This window comes from Cygnus olor, chromosome 17, assembly GCF_009769625.2.
Source record: "Cygnus olor isolate bCygOlo1 chromosome 17, bCygOlo1.pri.v2, whole genome shotgun sequence".
In the NCBI taxonomy this organism is placed as follows: domain Eukaryota; kingdom Metazoa; phylum Chordata; class Aves; order Anseriformes; family Anatidae; genus Cygnus; species Cygnus olor.
In genome coordinates this window covers 9120004-9132955 of record NC_049185.1, presented here as the reverse complement: position 1 = coordinate 9132955, position 12952 = coordinate 9120004, and the positions used below count along the sequence as shown (strand labels likewise).

Sequence of the window (12952 nt, the reverse complement as noted above, 5' to 3'; positions counted from 1 at the left end):
GTGGCTGGAGGATTGTTTGGATTCCCAAAAAGGGGATTTCTTCCAACGGCTGCCAGGAATAGCAAGCGCCAGCAGCTGCTGCTGGGAAGCCTGTAGCTCTCACCTTCTGCCTGGCTTCCCACTGCCGACGCGTGCCGCGGCGCCGGCTTCTCCCGCGGCGCAGGCGGGTGGCGGGGTGGGTCAGTAACGCCCGGTCTGTCCCTCCAGGCAAGTACTTCTGGAGACTGACCCGCAATAAGCACTTGGTCTCCCTCCAGCCGGCTCAGATCCACCGGTTCTGGCGGGGCTTGCCCCTGAACCTGGACAGCGTGGACGCGGTCTACGAGAGGACCAGCGACCACAAGATCGTGTTCTTCAAAGGTGAGAACAGCGCGGGTGCCCCGGCGTGCAGCCCCACGCCCGGGTCCCCCTGGGCTCTGAGCCCTCCTGCAGAGGGGACACCGGTGCCCGCCTCCTCCCGGGGCAGGTCCAAGAGCTGTCCACACCTGAGGCCAGGAGACACCTTGGGGAGGGCAAGCAGAACGTTCTGCAGAAAATGGGGGAAATTTCACTTAGGGTAAACTGCAGCCAAACCTAATTGAAATCTCTGCTTTCCAAGAACAAAATAAAAGCAGAAACTGCCCTTCACATACTTTACAGAGTTGGGGTTTTCTTCCTGCCTTTTGTTTTTTTTTAAGAAAAGAAGCCGGGGGGGACAAGAATGAAAACCTGAAGAGCTTGGTTTTACTAATGCTGCTACTTTAATATTTTTCTTAAAATACATGATATAATCCTCTCTTTATTTAAATAAGCAGCTCTCCAGTTTCTTCCACAAGAGCTGGAAGAAAGAGATTAGCTCTTGGTTCCTAAACGAATGTCCGCTGAGCATCCCACGTGTGCCATGACGTTGGCTAAACCCCCTTGGTGCCGTTGCCCCACCAAGTCCCTGTGTTGCCCCCACCAGGTCCCTGTGTCGCCTCCCGTGCCCGCCGCGGGGCCCTGCAGACAGGCAGCAGCTGCGTAGGAGGAGTCGGTGACACTGAGCTCGTCCCAGCTGGAAATTGCTTTTTGTCTGCCACTCGGCTGCAAACGCGGGTGAATTATTGATTTCAGAAGTGCTGAATCATGAGAGCCAGGCTGCAGGCACGGGCTGGGTCTCGGTAGCGGATCCCACACCGCCTGTGTGCTCGGGGAAGCGTTTCCAAGCCCAGATGACGCCCAGGCACATGGGGGCCCCGGGTCCTCCAAAGCCATGTGTGCACAGAGCAGCGCCTGGCCATGGGCTCGCCCTGCAAGCAGCACGATGGGGACGATGGGGACGTGCCTCCCCCTGCTCTCATCGCCCAGCCTGTCCAGATCCAGGGCTGGCAGCTGCCTTGCCCTCCTGCGCAGCCCTCTGCGGCCACTGGTGATGTGTTATTTAGCCCTGCCTGCCTGCTAAGATGAAATGAGAGGTTTACTTTCCAGCTATAAAATATTGTCTCATTCTGGCTCTCCAGTGCTGTTTCATTGATCCCTGGACACAAACCAAAGCACACAAATTACCCCGTCCTCTGAGTTCCTGCTGCTGATGCTTGGGCATGTGTTTAAGCACCTCTTCGCGTTTTCTAGAAAACCGAGGAAGAAGCCTGACATTTAAAGTAGGTCGGGTGAGACCCACAGGGTGCTGCAGAGAGGCTGCCATGTAGCAGGTCCCCAGGGAGACCTCGTGCGAGCAGAAAGCCCGCCCCCGTGGCAGAGCATGAAGTGGGAAATGAGAGATGTGGGCTCGTTCTCCCTGTGTGACCACGGGGACCTTCAGCTCAAGCAGCCTGGCACAAACCCAGCAGCTGTTCCAGGGCAGAGGTTCCCCGATGGGCTGCTCCCCTCCGACCCATCCTTCCATGCCAAGAGCTCACCCTGACGACCATCACAAGAGATAACGAAGCATCAGTTCGTCTGCGGGGAAGGCTGGCCTCGGCTGTGAAACTAACGCGCTCGTGCCCCGTGCTTCTTTCCTCAGGAGACAGGTACTGGGTGTTCAAGGACAACAACGTGGAGGAAGGATACCCGCGGCCCATCTCGGACTTCGGGCTGCCGCCAGGAGGGATCGACGCCGCCTTCTCTTGGGCCCACAATGACAAGACTTATTTCTTTAAGGACAACCTCTACTGGCGCTACGATGACCACGAGCGGAGGATGGACCCCGGGTACCCCTCGGAGACCATTCTGTGGAAGGGAATTCCGAGCCCTTTAGATGATGCCATGAGGTGGTCAGACGGTGAGTCCGTATGCTGGTTCGAAAAAGAGAGAAAAAAAGCAATGCTTCGTTTGCACTTGAGATACAGCCCCGTCTGCGGAGCCTGCACCGCTAAGCCCCGGCACTTTCCCTGTCTAAAAGCTGCAGAGAGGGAGGGAGGCTTTGAGCCAGAGCTCCTCCTGCTCACTAAAAGGCATTGTACATTCAAGCAGGTAACAGAAATATCCTGGGTGCCTAATAATTTGATTTTACTAAAAGAGCACAGTTGATGCTGTTTTGTGGCGATTTTATCTTAATACCTGCTGGTTTGCTCTTCACTGAATTTTTTGTTGTTGGATTTTTTACCTAGATACAGGAGATTGTGGACAAAAATATTTTTAAAGGAAGTGTTTCGCCCAGACTTAGCACTTGTTTCCCAGGCATGAAATTTCTCAGTGGCCCCTTCCCTTTGCAAAGACCACAAAAAAAATTGTCGTGGGAGGTGTTTAAAAGCAGCCATTCGCTCACAATAAAGTGGCACTTCCACGTTTTATTTACTGGCGACCTAGCAGTGTAACTGCAGCCACTAAACCAGGCACGGCAGGGACGTTTCCAGAGGCTTTCCAAATTTCGGATGCTGTTGGGCACAACCGGCCACCCATGCAGGGAGGATGAGTCAGGCTCAGGTTGTTTGTCATCTGCAGCCTCACCATGCCCTGTTACAAGACCGGGATGTGTGTGGCGTGTATGGCTGTGGGCTTTTAACCCTGCACTCCTGCAGTACCAGGGGATGCACCTGCCCTAGGACCTGATGCAGAAGCCAGCATCTCACCCCAGTCTGGCGGCTCACGGCTCCATGGGGTGGGAGCGCTCCTTTGCTGCTCCCGGCGCTCTGTGCCATCCTCTTGAGCCACTGCCTGTCCCTGCTCATCTCACCTCTGGGCTTTGGTCTCTTCCCAGGTGCAAGTTACTTCTTCAGGGGCAAGGAGTACTGGCGAGTGCTGGACAGTGAGCTGGAGGCCGAGGCTGGCTATCCGCAGTCCATCGCCCGGGACTGGCTGGTGTGCAGCGACATGCAGGCTGACTCCCCAGAAGCAGCCGGCAGCAGCAGGACTGGGGCGCGCTCCAAGCCCGGGCAGCACGACGAGAGCCGCTCGGAGAACGGCTACGAGGTCTGCTCCTGCACCTCGTCCTCCGAGTCCCTGCGGGCCTGCCCCGTGCTCGGACTGTCTGCCAGCCTCGTGCTGGCGAGCGTGTGGACAGCAGCACTGGTGCGTGCAGCCCTATGACATCTCACCCCACAGGGAAGACAGCGCCATGGTGCTCCAGGGACTGGAGGTGGATGCGGTCCCGTGCCGCTAACTGTTGCAAGCAGAAAAACATTCCTAGGAACATGCCAGTGAAGGTTTTGAATTCTCCATGAGAAGTGAACCGTGGTTGTTTTTTTTTTCTTCTTCTTTTCTTTTTAATTTTAGCTTAAAGGTCTAATAACAGATTTTGAGTTCTGCACCTTCTTATTCCCCCATCCAGCTAAAGATGAGAGCAGCCTAACATTGAATTTAGAAATGTCCCATAGAGATGTGTTGCTTTGGATGTTCAAACACCACAGACAAGGGAGGGAAGAGCTGCTGTGGTCGGATGAGGACAGCAGAGGCGGCAGCACCCTGGCAGGAAGGCAGCAGGGCTGTGGGAGCGGCGCGGTAGCTGCGCTGACATAACGTGCACATCCCATTGGATGTACTAGGTAGAGAGAAACTTTGATTCCACTAAGATTAACTGCAAGGTGATCGTTTTACTGTCAAATCCTCTGTGGTAACTGATGTCTTAGTAACCTGTATCAGTTTCTACAGGTCAAAAACACCTTTGCCTTTCAGAAGGCAGTGCAACTTATCTTTGTGTCCAGGTCATTTGAATTTAACAATTTATCTAATAAACCTTGGCTGCCTATGCACAGCTCTCCCGCTCCTCTGCCAGATCAAGCCTGCCACCTTCAGTAAGGTGCTGACTGTTCAGGCTCGGGCGCAGCCTTACCACCACGCAAGCAGCAACTTGCTGAGCGCAGCCTTACGGATGGGATGTGACTACGGCCGTCTCACCAGCCTAATCCCTGCGCAGGAACTCCTCTGCTCTTGGAGCTTCTGTTACCATGTTGTTTTACATTTCGGGAGGGATTGAGATGTACGGAGTTCAGTTGTGGTGCTGTCACACCTGGCTGCACCACAGAGGGTGGGCCAAGGTGGGGAGGGAGGGATGTGCTCTTCCCAGTGCCTCAGCCAAGGGTTCAGAGCAACAGAAGTAAGGTCAAGAAGTGCATTAGGATGGTCCTGGACTTTTACCTGCTCCTACAGCGAGCCCATGGTGAGCCCTGGGGCAGCCTCTTGTCCCAAGGCCTTCACTGCACTGGCACATCCCAGCCTGCTCAGACCATGGCTTCTGTTTCTCTTCTGAGGCCTGATGCAATTTTGGATCGGGCCCTTTCAGAGGACCCCTTGGACATCTGTCAGTGCAGGAGGAGCGCACCATTGCCCCCTGACTCCGCCTGCAGACAATAAATAATATTTCAGTGGCTTTCAATGCTTCCTTGAAGAACACAGGTACAAAATATTGCTGTTGTGTCTCGTGTCTGTTGGAATGGACGGGGGACTCAGCAGCCATGACCTGAAGGACAAAGCGTCCCCCTGCACCAAGGTCTGGCAGGCCCCTGGATAGCTCTCTGCTCTGCAGAGGATAAAGGCCATGTTGAATGTCTCCATGAATTCAGCATCTGAAGCAGTTGAAATCCACCCCAAGTGGTGCACAGTCACTTTGCCAACTGCAGTGTGTAACCGTGCTAGGTGACGTTCACTCCAGGCCCCCCTTGTCCCCTCTCTGTTCCTGCTGGCATCGAGGATGTCCTACTGTGCTGCCAGTAAAACCCGCTGTCCCACAAGCGTGCTTGCAGTGGTGCTGGTACCCAAAGTGACGGGATGAAAGCTGAGGAGAACGTTCACTGTGCTGCCATCACGGCTCTGCCTCCAGTGCAGGCCCCGAGCAGCCGCTGGCAAAGCCGCCCCATGGCTGATCGCATCCTAGGACGGAAATGGCAGCTGGAGAGTTTCCCCGGGAGGTCACTGGTTCGCTGTGGGGCCAAAGGGGTCAGTGCCACCCGTGGGTCGCTGCCGGAGGGCTGGGACGATGCGAGCAGATGTCCCCAGCACAAAGACACCACTGTATCGAGAGCCCTCGGCAGCGGGCAGAAAAGGAGCCGAGGGTTTGGGCTGTGCCGGAGCATCCCTCCAACGTGGGTGGAGGGCAGGGTGGCTGAATGGCTCCTCCAGCCCCAGGAGGACGCGGAGGTGCCCAGGCCAAACCCGTGGAGGTTTGGAGGTGGATGGGGCCACCGTGGTGCTGGGCAGAGCCCCCTAAAAACAGCGGGTTCGGCCCCCCCATGGGGCTGCTGCGGTCCCGCCTGGTGGGGCTGAGGGGCCCCAGCGTGCCAGAGGTCAAAACCACCGGGCCAAGACCACTGGGCATGGCAGATTTTAACCCAAACCAGAGCTCGGCCTCGGGTGCGGCCTGAAGCCCGCCTGGCCCGGCCTCGCCGCCAGCGGGAGGCCCCGGCGCGGCCGCCGGAGGGCAGCAGAGCCCCGGCCGCGGCCCGGCCGCCACGGAGGGCGGGGGGGATAGCGGGGGGCAAGGAAAAACAAATAAAGGAGGAAGAGAAAAGAGAGAAAGGAAATGAAGAGAAAAGAAAAAAAAAAAAGAGAGAGAGAAAGAGAGAGAACTAAAAAGAGAAAAGGAAAAATGAAAAGTAAAAAATGAAAAGAAAAAGTAAAAAAGAGAAGAAAAAGTGAAGAAAGAAAGAAAGAAAGAAAGAAAGAAAGAAAGAAAGAAAGAAAGAAAGAAAGAGAAAGAAAGAGAAAGAAAGAAAGAAAGAAAGAAAGAAAGAAAGAAAGAAAGAAAGAAAAAGAAAGATAGATAGATAGATTTAGGAAAGAAAATGAAAAACTAAGTTGGGCGGGAGCAGTTTTGAAATGCTAAAGCCATGGCCATGCCTAGATTTGAAAAACGGGAATAACGTTAAGAATAATTTATCTCAGACAAGCCCCGCTGTTTAACAGCTCAAGAAACACAATAAAGCTGTTGAGAAGGGACTCCTCTTTACTTGCTGATTCAAATCATACATCAAACTTGTGTGTAACAGAAGGCCGCTGCCTTCCACAGCCCCAGAATAGCTGAGGGGAAGACTCAACCCTTATCCCTGAGGGCTTTTCTCAAATGCAACTTTCTGATTTATTAATAAAGAAATTTCTCTCCTCAACCCCAAAGTTTAATCAGCAAATGCCCCTGCACAGCTGTGGGTCAGGAGAGCAGGCCCTGGGGATCAGCCCCTTAGCTCAGGTGGAGCTACTCCAGCCGATGCTCTCTACCAGGAGGTGGGCAGGTGCTCCTAGCTTCTTCTTGCCTTGCCACAGGCCCTGGAGCTGCCTTTTGCTTCTCAGATGGCAGGCTAGGAGAGGACAAATCCCAGAGCTGCCTCAAGCCCAGCCACCTTGCTTTTTCCATCTCCTCTGCCAGGTGCATGTGGTGCACGAGCCAGGCTGAACCCAGAGCTGCTGGAACAGCAAGCCCGGGGGATGCCTTGTCAGGGTGAGAGGACTCGTCCTGGCTCTCCGTGTTCCAGCAGTTCCTGGTAAGCTCAGTGCTCTGGATCACTTCCTTGCTTTTCCCTGAAATTTCTAGACAGGGGGAGTTGGCTGGCCCTCGTGGGGCTGTAACAGGCCAGGAAGGGATTTAGGACAGCCAAAGCAGGGAGTACATGGCACTGCAATAGTCTCTAAGGAGGCAAGTTTGTGCTAAGAATAGGAGAGGCTATTAAAGCTGGATGGTATGTGGAGGATTTCTGTAGGCATGTGCTGGGGCTGTAAACTGGGAAGCGGTCTCCTGCAGTACAAGTTATTACTGGCCTCGTGGTACCAACAAGATTATTACAAGAGCTGCCAGAGCAGTTCCCTGTCCTCCACCCAAATTTCTGGGGTTTGGTTTGGAAAAAAAAAAAAAAAAAAGTAATAATAAAACAAAATCCCAAACCTCTGGCAAGATTTATTATCCTGTCAGCAGTGAAACCCTAACCTGATGTTGGGTTGCCAGCTCTGGTGGACTTGTTCTTCAATAATATAGAAGGGATCTGGGATGTGGGTTTTTTGTTTATGTGCGTGTGTTTTAAGGGGCTTTGAGCTTGACTGCACACCCAAAACAGTCAAAAAATAAATAAATAAATAAAATGAAGCCCAGTCCTGGTTTTCGCTGGAGTAATCTGTCTGCTCCAAGCAGCTTTCAGAGCTTGGCAGAGGAATTGCTGGCCCTCTGCATCGACAACGAGGCCACTCTGTTGCGGTGGGGACCAGACTTCACAGGCTCCACAAGGAACTGCGTCAAGATTTATGGGTTCTGCTGCTTGGCTTGTGGTGGCTTCTTTGGACTTGACATGAGGAAACACACTTCCTGGGGAGAGGCCTTCCCACCCCACATCTGAAAAGCCAAACCCAGCCAGTGTGTTTGCAGCTGGAAACCTCGGGGTCTCACTTGGGCTCAGACATTGACCGTGCTCCTGTCCCTCAGGACAAGAGGTGATTTGAGGGTGGGAGCACCTGTGATGCCTGCAGAAGCCTGTCTGCCCCTCCTTTGAGCTTCAGAGGGTGGAAGTGCCCTATTAACTTGCCACTCAGCTGTGCTGCACAAACCAGTGTTCTCTGACCAGTGACATGCTTCACCTGCGGAGTAGGACAGGGAGCTTGGTGATAACAGGGCAACTCGGTGACAATGGCTCCCTCCCATCTCCAGCCAGTTTGGAGAAACTGATGGCTATTGGGGATCTGGGGCTGTTTTTGTCTGGCGAATATGAATTTATGGTGCTGGGTGGTCTTCATGTGGAGCCTGTTCATTACCAGCTGTGTAAAAGCATCTTGCATCGCGCGGCTCCTCTGCTCCTGGGGACCCAGCATCCTGCTCCAGGTAGGTGGGTAGGCAGCTACATGCTGCACACGTCGGCTCCTGTGCATCAGCGAGGAGGCAGAGCCATAGGACGGGTTTGTTTGTTTCTGAAGTTGCCAAGTAATGGGGTAACTGTGGCCAATGAAGGCTTGTGGTCATGAAATTATGCTGGTGCCTTGAAACCCTGCCTTCAAACAGAGCTCGTGGGGAGGGATTTCCCCAGAAGCACTGGTAGCTCTTTGTCCCACTTATTTGCATCGCTGTGCTTGAACTTATCTGAAATGTCATCATTATGCTCAGCCCAGGCTTGTAACTGCTCTGTTTTTCTGAGCACATAAAAGTAAAGGTGTTTTGCAGCGATTACCTGCTTTAACAGTCCCTTTTTCCACCGCTGTGTTCATATGCCCTTTTCTTCCTCGTTTGCCATGAAGTCCTGCCCCCCATCACAAATGTGCACAGCTCAAGCTGGAGTCGATGGCCTGTTAGGAAAGATCCCAGAGCTCTGCAGGCACCTGTGGTTAGAGAGCTCCTCACTCCTCTGCGTAATGGGTGAGCACCACCCAGGAGAGGACAGCAGGCTCTCAGCCCGGGCTCATGAGGATCTGAAGTCCCACATCACTTGTAGCAACCCTCCGATGGCCCAGCTTGGGAACAGGAGGCCAGGAGTGAGCAGGACCAGACTGCTACTGGGCCACAACAGTGTTCCCAGGCTGCAGTGAATGTGGGTGTAAAGAAACGAGCAGAGTGGAGCAACTTTGCAATGATATTGGTTGCTTAGCTGCCTCTTCCTCCTGAGGTACCCACGTACCTGGGGAATTCCTGCTTTTCCTCACCCTGGGCCTCAGAGGGGTGCAGATGTCTCTCCTCAGAGCATTTCTAGTGCTCAGCAATGCTTGCACAGCACCACAGTGTCTATCTCCCTCATCCATCTCCACATCTCCCTTCCTTTTCCGATGAGGAAGATGTGAGGGGGACGTTGAGGTTCCCTCAGCACGTGAGTGTGGCTGGCAGGGGGAATAGCACCACACCGAACACAAGTGAGAGGCCCAGCCCTGGGCCTGCAGCAGGCAGGAGCTGATTGTGTTGGTGAATGAGGCTTCTCGCTGGGTCCTGGGCCTGCCTTCACCACTGCTCTGTGGCTTCCTCTGTTACCTCAGCCTGCATGGGATGTGGTCAGTGCCGAGCCTGTGCATGGGCCGGGTGTTACAAGGAGAGCTTGTGAAACAGCTCAGAGCTGCTCTATCGGTAGCAAGCACCGTGTCTGGGCCCTCAGGATAGCTTCAAAGAAGAAACTGCACATGGATCCTATTCTGGTCTCATGAGAAACACAATGCCTTGTGTATGCTGCTGAGTCTTGAGTTGAAAGAGAAGGGGCTGAGAGCAGCTTGCCAGGAACGCACTTTCTTCAGCTCTGCTGGCTCTGGAAGGCTTTCATGAAAACGTACAACAAGGATAAACAAGTGAGACCAGAACCCCTCTAAGCAAAAGCCATGCTCGGGCGGGCGGAGTTTTGCAAGGTCTTTGCTACCCCTCCCCTGCAAAGCACATGCCAACCACTTGGCACATCCCGTGCTGTAGGAATGAAGTCATGTCCCCATCGGCCTCCAGCTCCTTGGGGTGCTGCTGGGCCCCACCACGGGACGGCCCTGCCAGGGGAGCCAGCCCGCTGCTGCCCCGAAATAGCTTCGTTCTGGCAGCGTGGGGTGGTGGAGCCCGACTGCTATTCTTAACCCTTGGGTCAAGCAGGGTAGCAGTGATGCAACGGAAAAGCTTGGTACCGTAGTCCCGCGTGTGCTGTCACTGGGGCTGTGAAGTGCAGCTCAACCATCAGCTGCATCCAGACCTGCATTGGGCTCTCTGCAGCAAAGGGCGATGGCCCCAGTGCTGCTGTGCCCCTGGGGCATGAGCAGCTTCTCACTAGCAAAGTGAAACGTTCTTCAGCACGTCGTGATCTGACTGTTGTGTGCAGCTAGGTCAGGCTTCCTCGCCTCCCGTGCCTCTGTAGGTGCAGGGCTCCATGCTCGGCCCTGTCCTGCCTGTCCCCTCATTGTGGGACATGGGGACTGCAGCTGTGCTTGCTGGCACCTCCACGGACCCTGGGCAATGCCATTCAAGGGTACGGTCCCTCCTTCCATAAGTAGCTGGGGAATGACTGATATGGGCTGGCTCGGCCAGTGCTCACCAGGAGACGTTGATCCCTTTGCAATCCTGGCTCCTTGGGTCCTGGCAGGAGGCTGCCACGAGAAATGGGCATGACAAATATCCAAAGGGGCCACACGCAATGCTCCTGGGAGTGCTCTCCAGCTCCACCTGAGCCACGCAAACACAATTATGGCTTTCAGTTTTAATTCAAGCCTGCTTCCTACTTGCTTTTCCATGTTGCTAAGCGTGAGCAAACACCTGCAAACGGGCTCCACGAGGCAGAACTGTCTGGCTGCCCGTCCTTGTGGCGTGAGTATCGCTATCTCCAGCTTTGTTTGGGCTTGGCTGGACTCGGCAGGTGCGGGCAGCTGGGCTGCCGGGGGTGTGACCGCGGTGCAGATAGCAGGAAGAAAGCACAGCATTGTTCTGCAGCTGCGTCAGGGCGCTGGCCTCACCTGAACCCAGCTTCTGAAGCAGGCAGGTATAGATGGGTGTGAAGTGCTCTGACAAATGCTACGGAATAATAATTCAGTAGCAATGAATATCCATCATAACACTGAGCTTTTGGAGGTGGATGCTTTGGGTTGCTCTTCCCAGTGCTGAAAAAGCTCAGCTGCTGCAGAAGACCGACTTGTGCAGCTGCTGTGGCTGGCTGAGCCCATCTTTATGGGCAGAGCAGCAAAGACAACGCTGCTGCTGGGCTTCCTCCTCCGCTTGTTTCCTCTTGCAGTCAGGAGTATAGATTTTTTTTTTTAAATGGCAGAGCAAAAACCTATGCAGTCATCAGCCAACCACAATTCAGGCAAGGTGAGCAGTAGAAAAAAAAAAAAAAAATATATATATATATATATATATATATATATGTATTTATATAACAAATTAACTCTAATCTCACCTCTTATATCTATTGAAAATTATGTCACTAAGGACTTTTACTCTAAGCTGCTGATGAGCAGCCCCTTCTGGTCACTGCTGTCCTGTGATGGGAGGATGAGGGGAGCAGCAGCCAGCTGGGGAGCTGAAGCTCTGCAGCAGTGTCTGCCTCGAGGGCTTTCCTCTGCACACTTTGCTCTGCTCTCCAGCTTCTCTCCTTGGGCCACCAGCCAGGGAATCAGACGTATTGACCGATGGGCTGGGTTTGTTTTTCCACAGCCTGTTTGAATTGCACCAGCGCTATTAGCGAAACCAAGCCTGCTCATGGCCTCGGGTTCTGCAGATGGCAGGGGCCTCAGCTGCTGCTCCTGGGCTTCTTGGGATGGGCAAACATCTTGCACAGGTTTCCACAGTGCCAAGTACAAGGTGACCACACTGTAACTGCTCATACAGATAAATTAGCCCTATAAGCAACAGCAGTGCTGTGTATTTGGACTTGCAGATGAATGGGGTAAACGTGTGATCGTGCAGCCGGGGTCACTGAGCTCCCCAGTGTCCCTGCTCTGAAATAAGGACAGGAATGTGCCATTATTCTGGAGCGTGCCGCTGTTTGGCTAGTGCTTTGCTCTGGTCAAGAGGCGCGTGGCCAAGCTGGAGCAGTTTTAAGGTATGTCCAAGTCTGGACCTCCTGAATGTTTACTTGGAGCTGGGGCCTTTTGGTTCGGCTCTGCGCACACCCACAGGCTGAGGATTTACCCGCTGGAGCTTCTGCCCTGTGCTGCTCTTCCCGATAAACAACCATCCTTGATCTTCAGCCTGATAAGGCTCCGGGAAGCAACTCGTCCTGGCTTGATAAAAGTAACTGTGCTGGTACACAGCCCTGCACTTGTGGGCACGGCACTGCGAGCTACATTTGCCTCTGCTGCGGGCTGGATTCGGCTCGTACCCGGCTGTCTCTATTGCTTCTCCCATCCCAGCAAAAACAAATGCAATCTGCTCGCATGTATGCTGCAAGAGCCCTGCCAGGAACAAAGAGGAACTCAAATATTTGTGTTCAGTTGTTACTCTTTCCATTCAGGCAATACATGACAAGCTTCTGCAGAGCCTGCTGGTGCAGGATTTCCACCGTGCTGGCTCTGGCTTTGCAGTCTCACCAAGCTGAAACACCTACAAGTAACAATTGGGTTCTAAGTTGGGGGAAATTACTGAGTGTGATTGAAATGCGGCCTTTGCAAAAAGTCCTCAGACTTTTCCTGTGTCAAATGGAAAGTGTCTGCTCTTTGTGCATGGTTTCCTGCAGAAGAGCATTTTCACCGTGAATTTCGGAGCTCTGTTACTGATTTCTGCCCCACTGCCTGGCATGCAAGCTGTCAGCCTGCATGCAAATACTTCAGAGTGCATGAAAAAAAAAAAAAAAAAGCCTTTTGTTGGAAAGTCCCAAGCTCAAAGCCACATGGAGGCCTCCGTTTCTCTGGGACTGGAGCTCTTATTTTCATTTGGCTGAGCTGACGAAGGAGCCAAAGAGACTTGCTAAGTAATTAATTCGTGAGCTGCAGATCTCTGCTTCTTGGTCCCTGGGAAGCTGCTATGCTTCAGCACTTGGTAAAGCCAGGAACGGGACAGTGAAATGATCAAGTATGAACTCAGAAACAGAGCTGCACTGGTGTCACTGGGCCTCTTGAAAGCTGGGGGATAAAGGTGGGAAAGGCATATCCACTTGTGTGGGATTTCACAGGCCAGCCTGCCAGGCCAGGAGTTTGAAGAGGC

At 53.4% G+C, this 12952-nt stretch overlaps 1 protein-coding gene across 4 annotated transcripts in view; it reads left to right on the top strand.

The window, feature by feature from the left end:
* The window catches only part of MMP17 (matrix metallopeptidase 17), a 51222-nt gene extending 46459 nt beyond the window's left edge, over positions 1 to 4763 (top strand). For all 4 annotated transcript variants that reach the window (XM_040577007.1, XM_040577009.1, XM_040577008.1 and 1 more), the window contains 3 exons: positions 208 to 360; positions 1982 to 2239; positions 3158 to 4763. In XM_040577007.1, coding sequence (XP_040432941.1) covers positions 208 to 360; positions 1982 to 2239; positions 3158 to 3486 — 740 coding nt within the window. In that variant the 3' untranslated portion in view covers positions 3487 to 4763. The remainder of the gene's footprint in view (positions 1 to 207; positions 361 to 1981; positions 2240 to 3157) is intronic.
* Positions 4764 to 12952: the final 8189 nt, after the last annotated feature.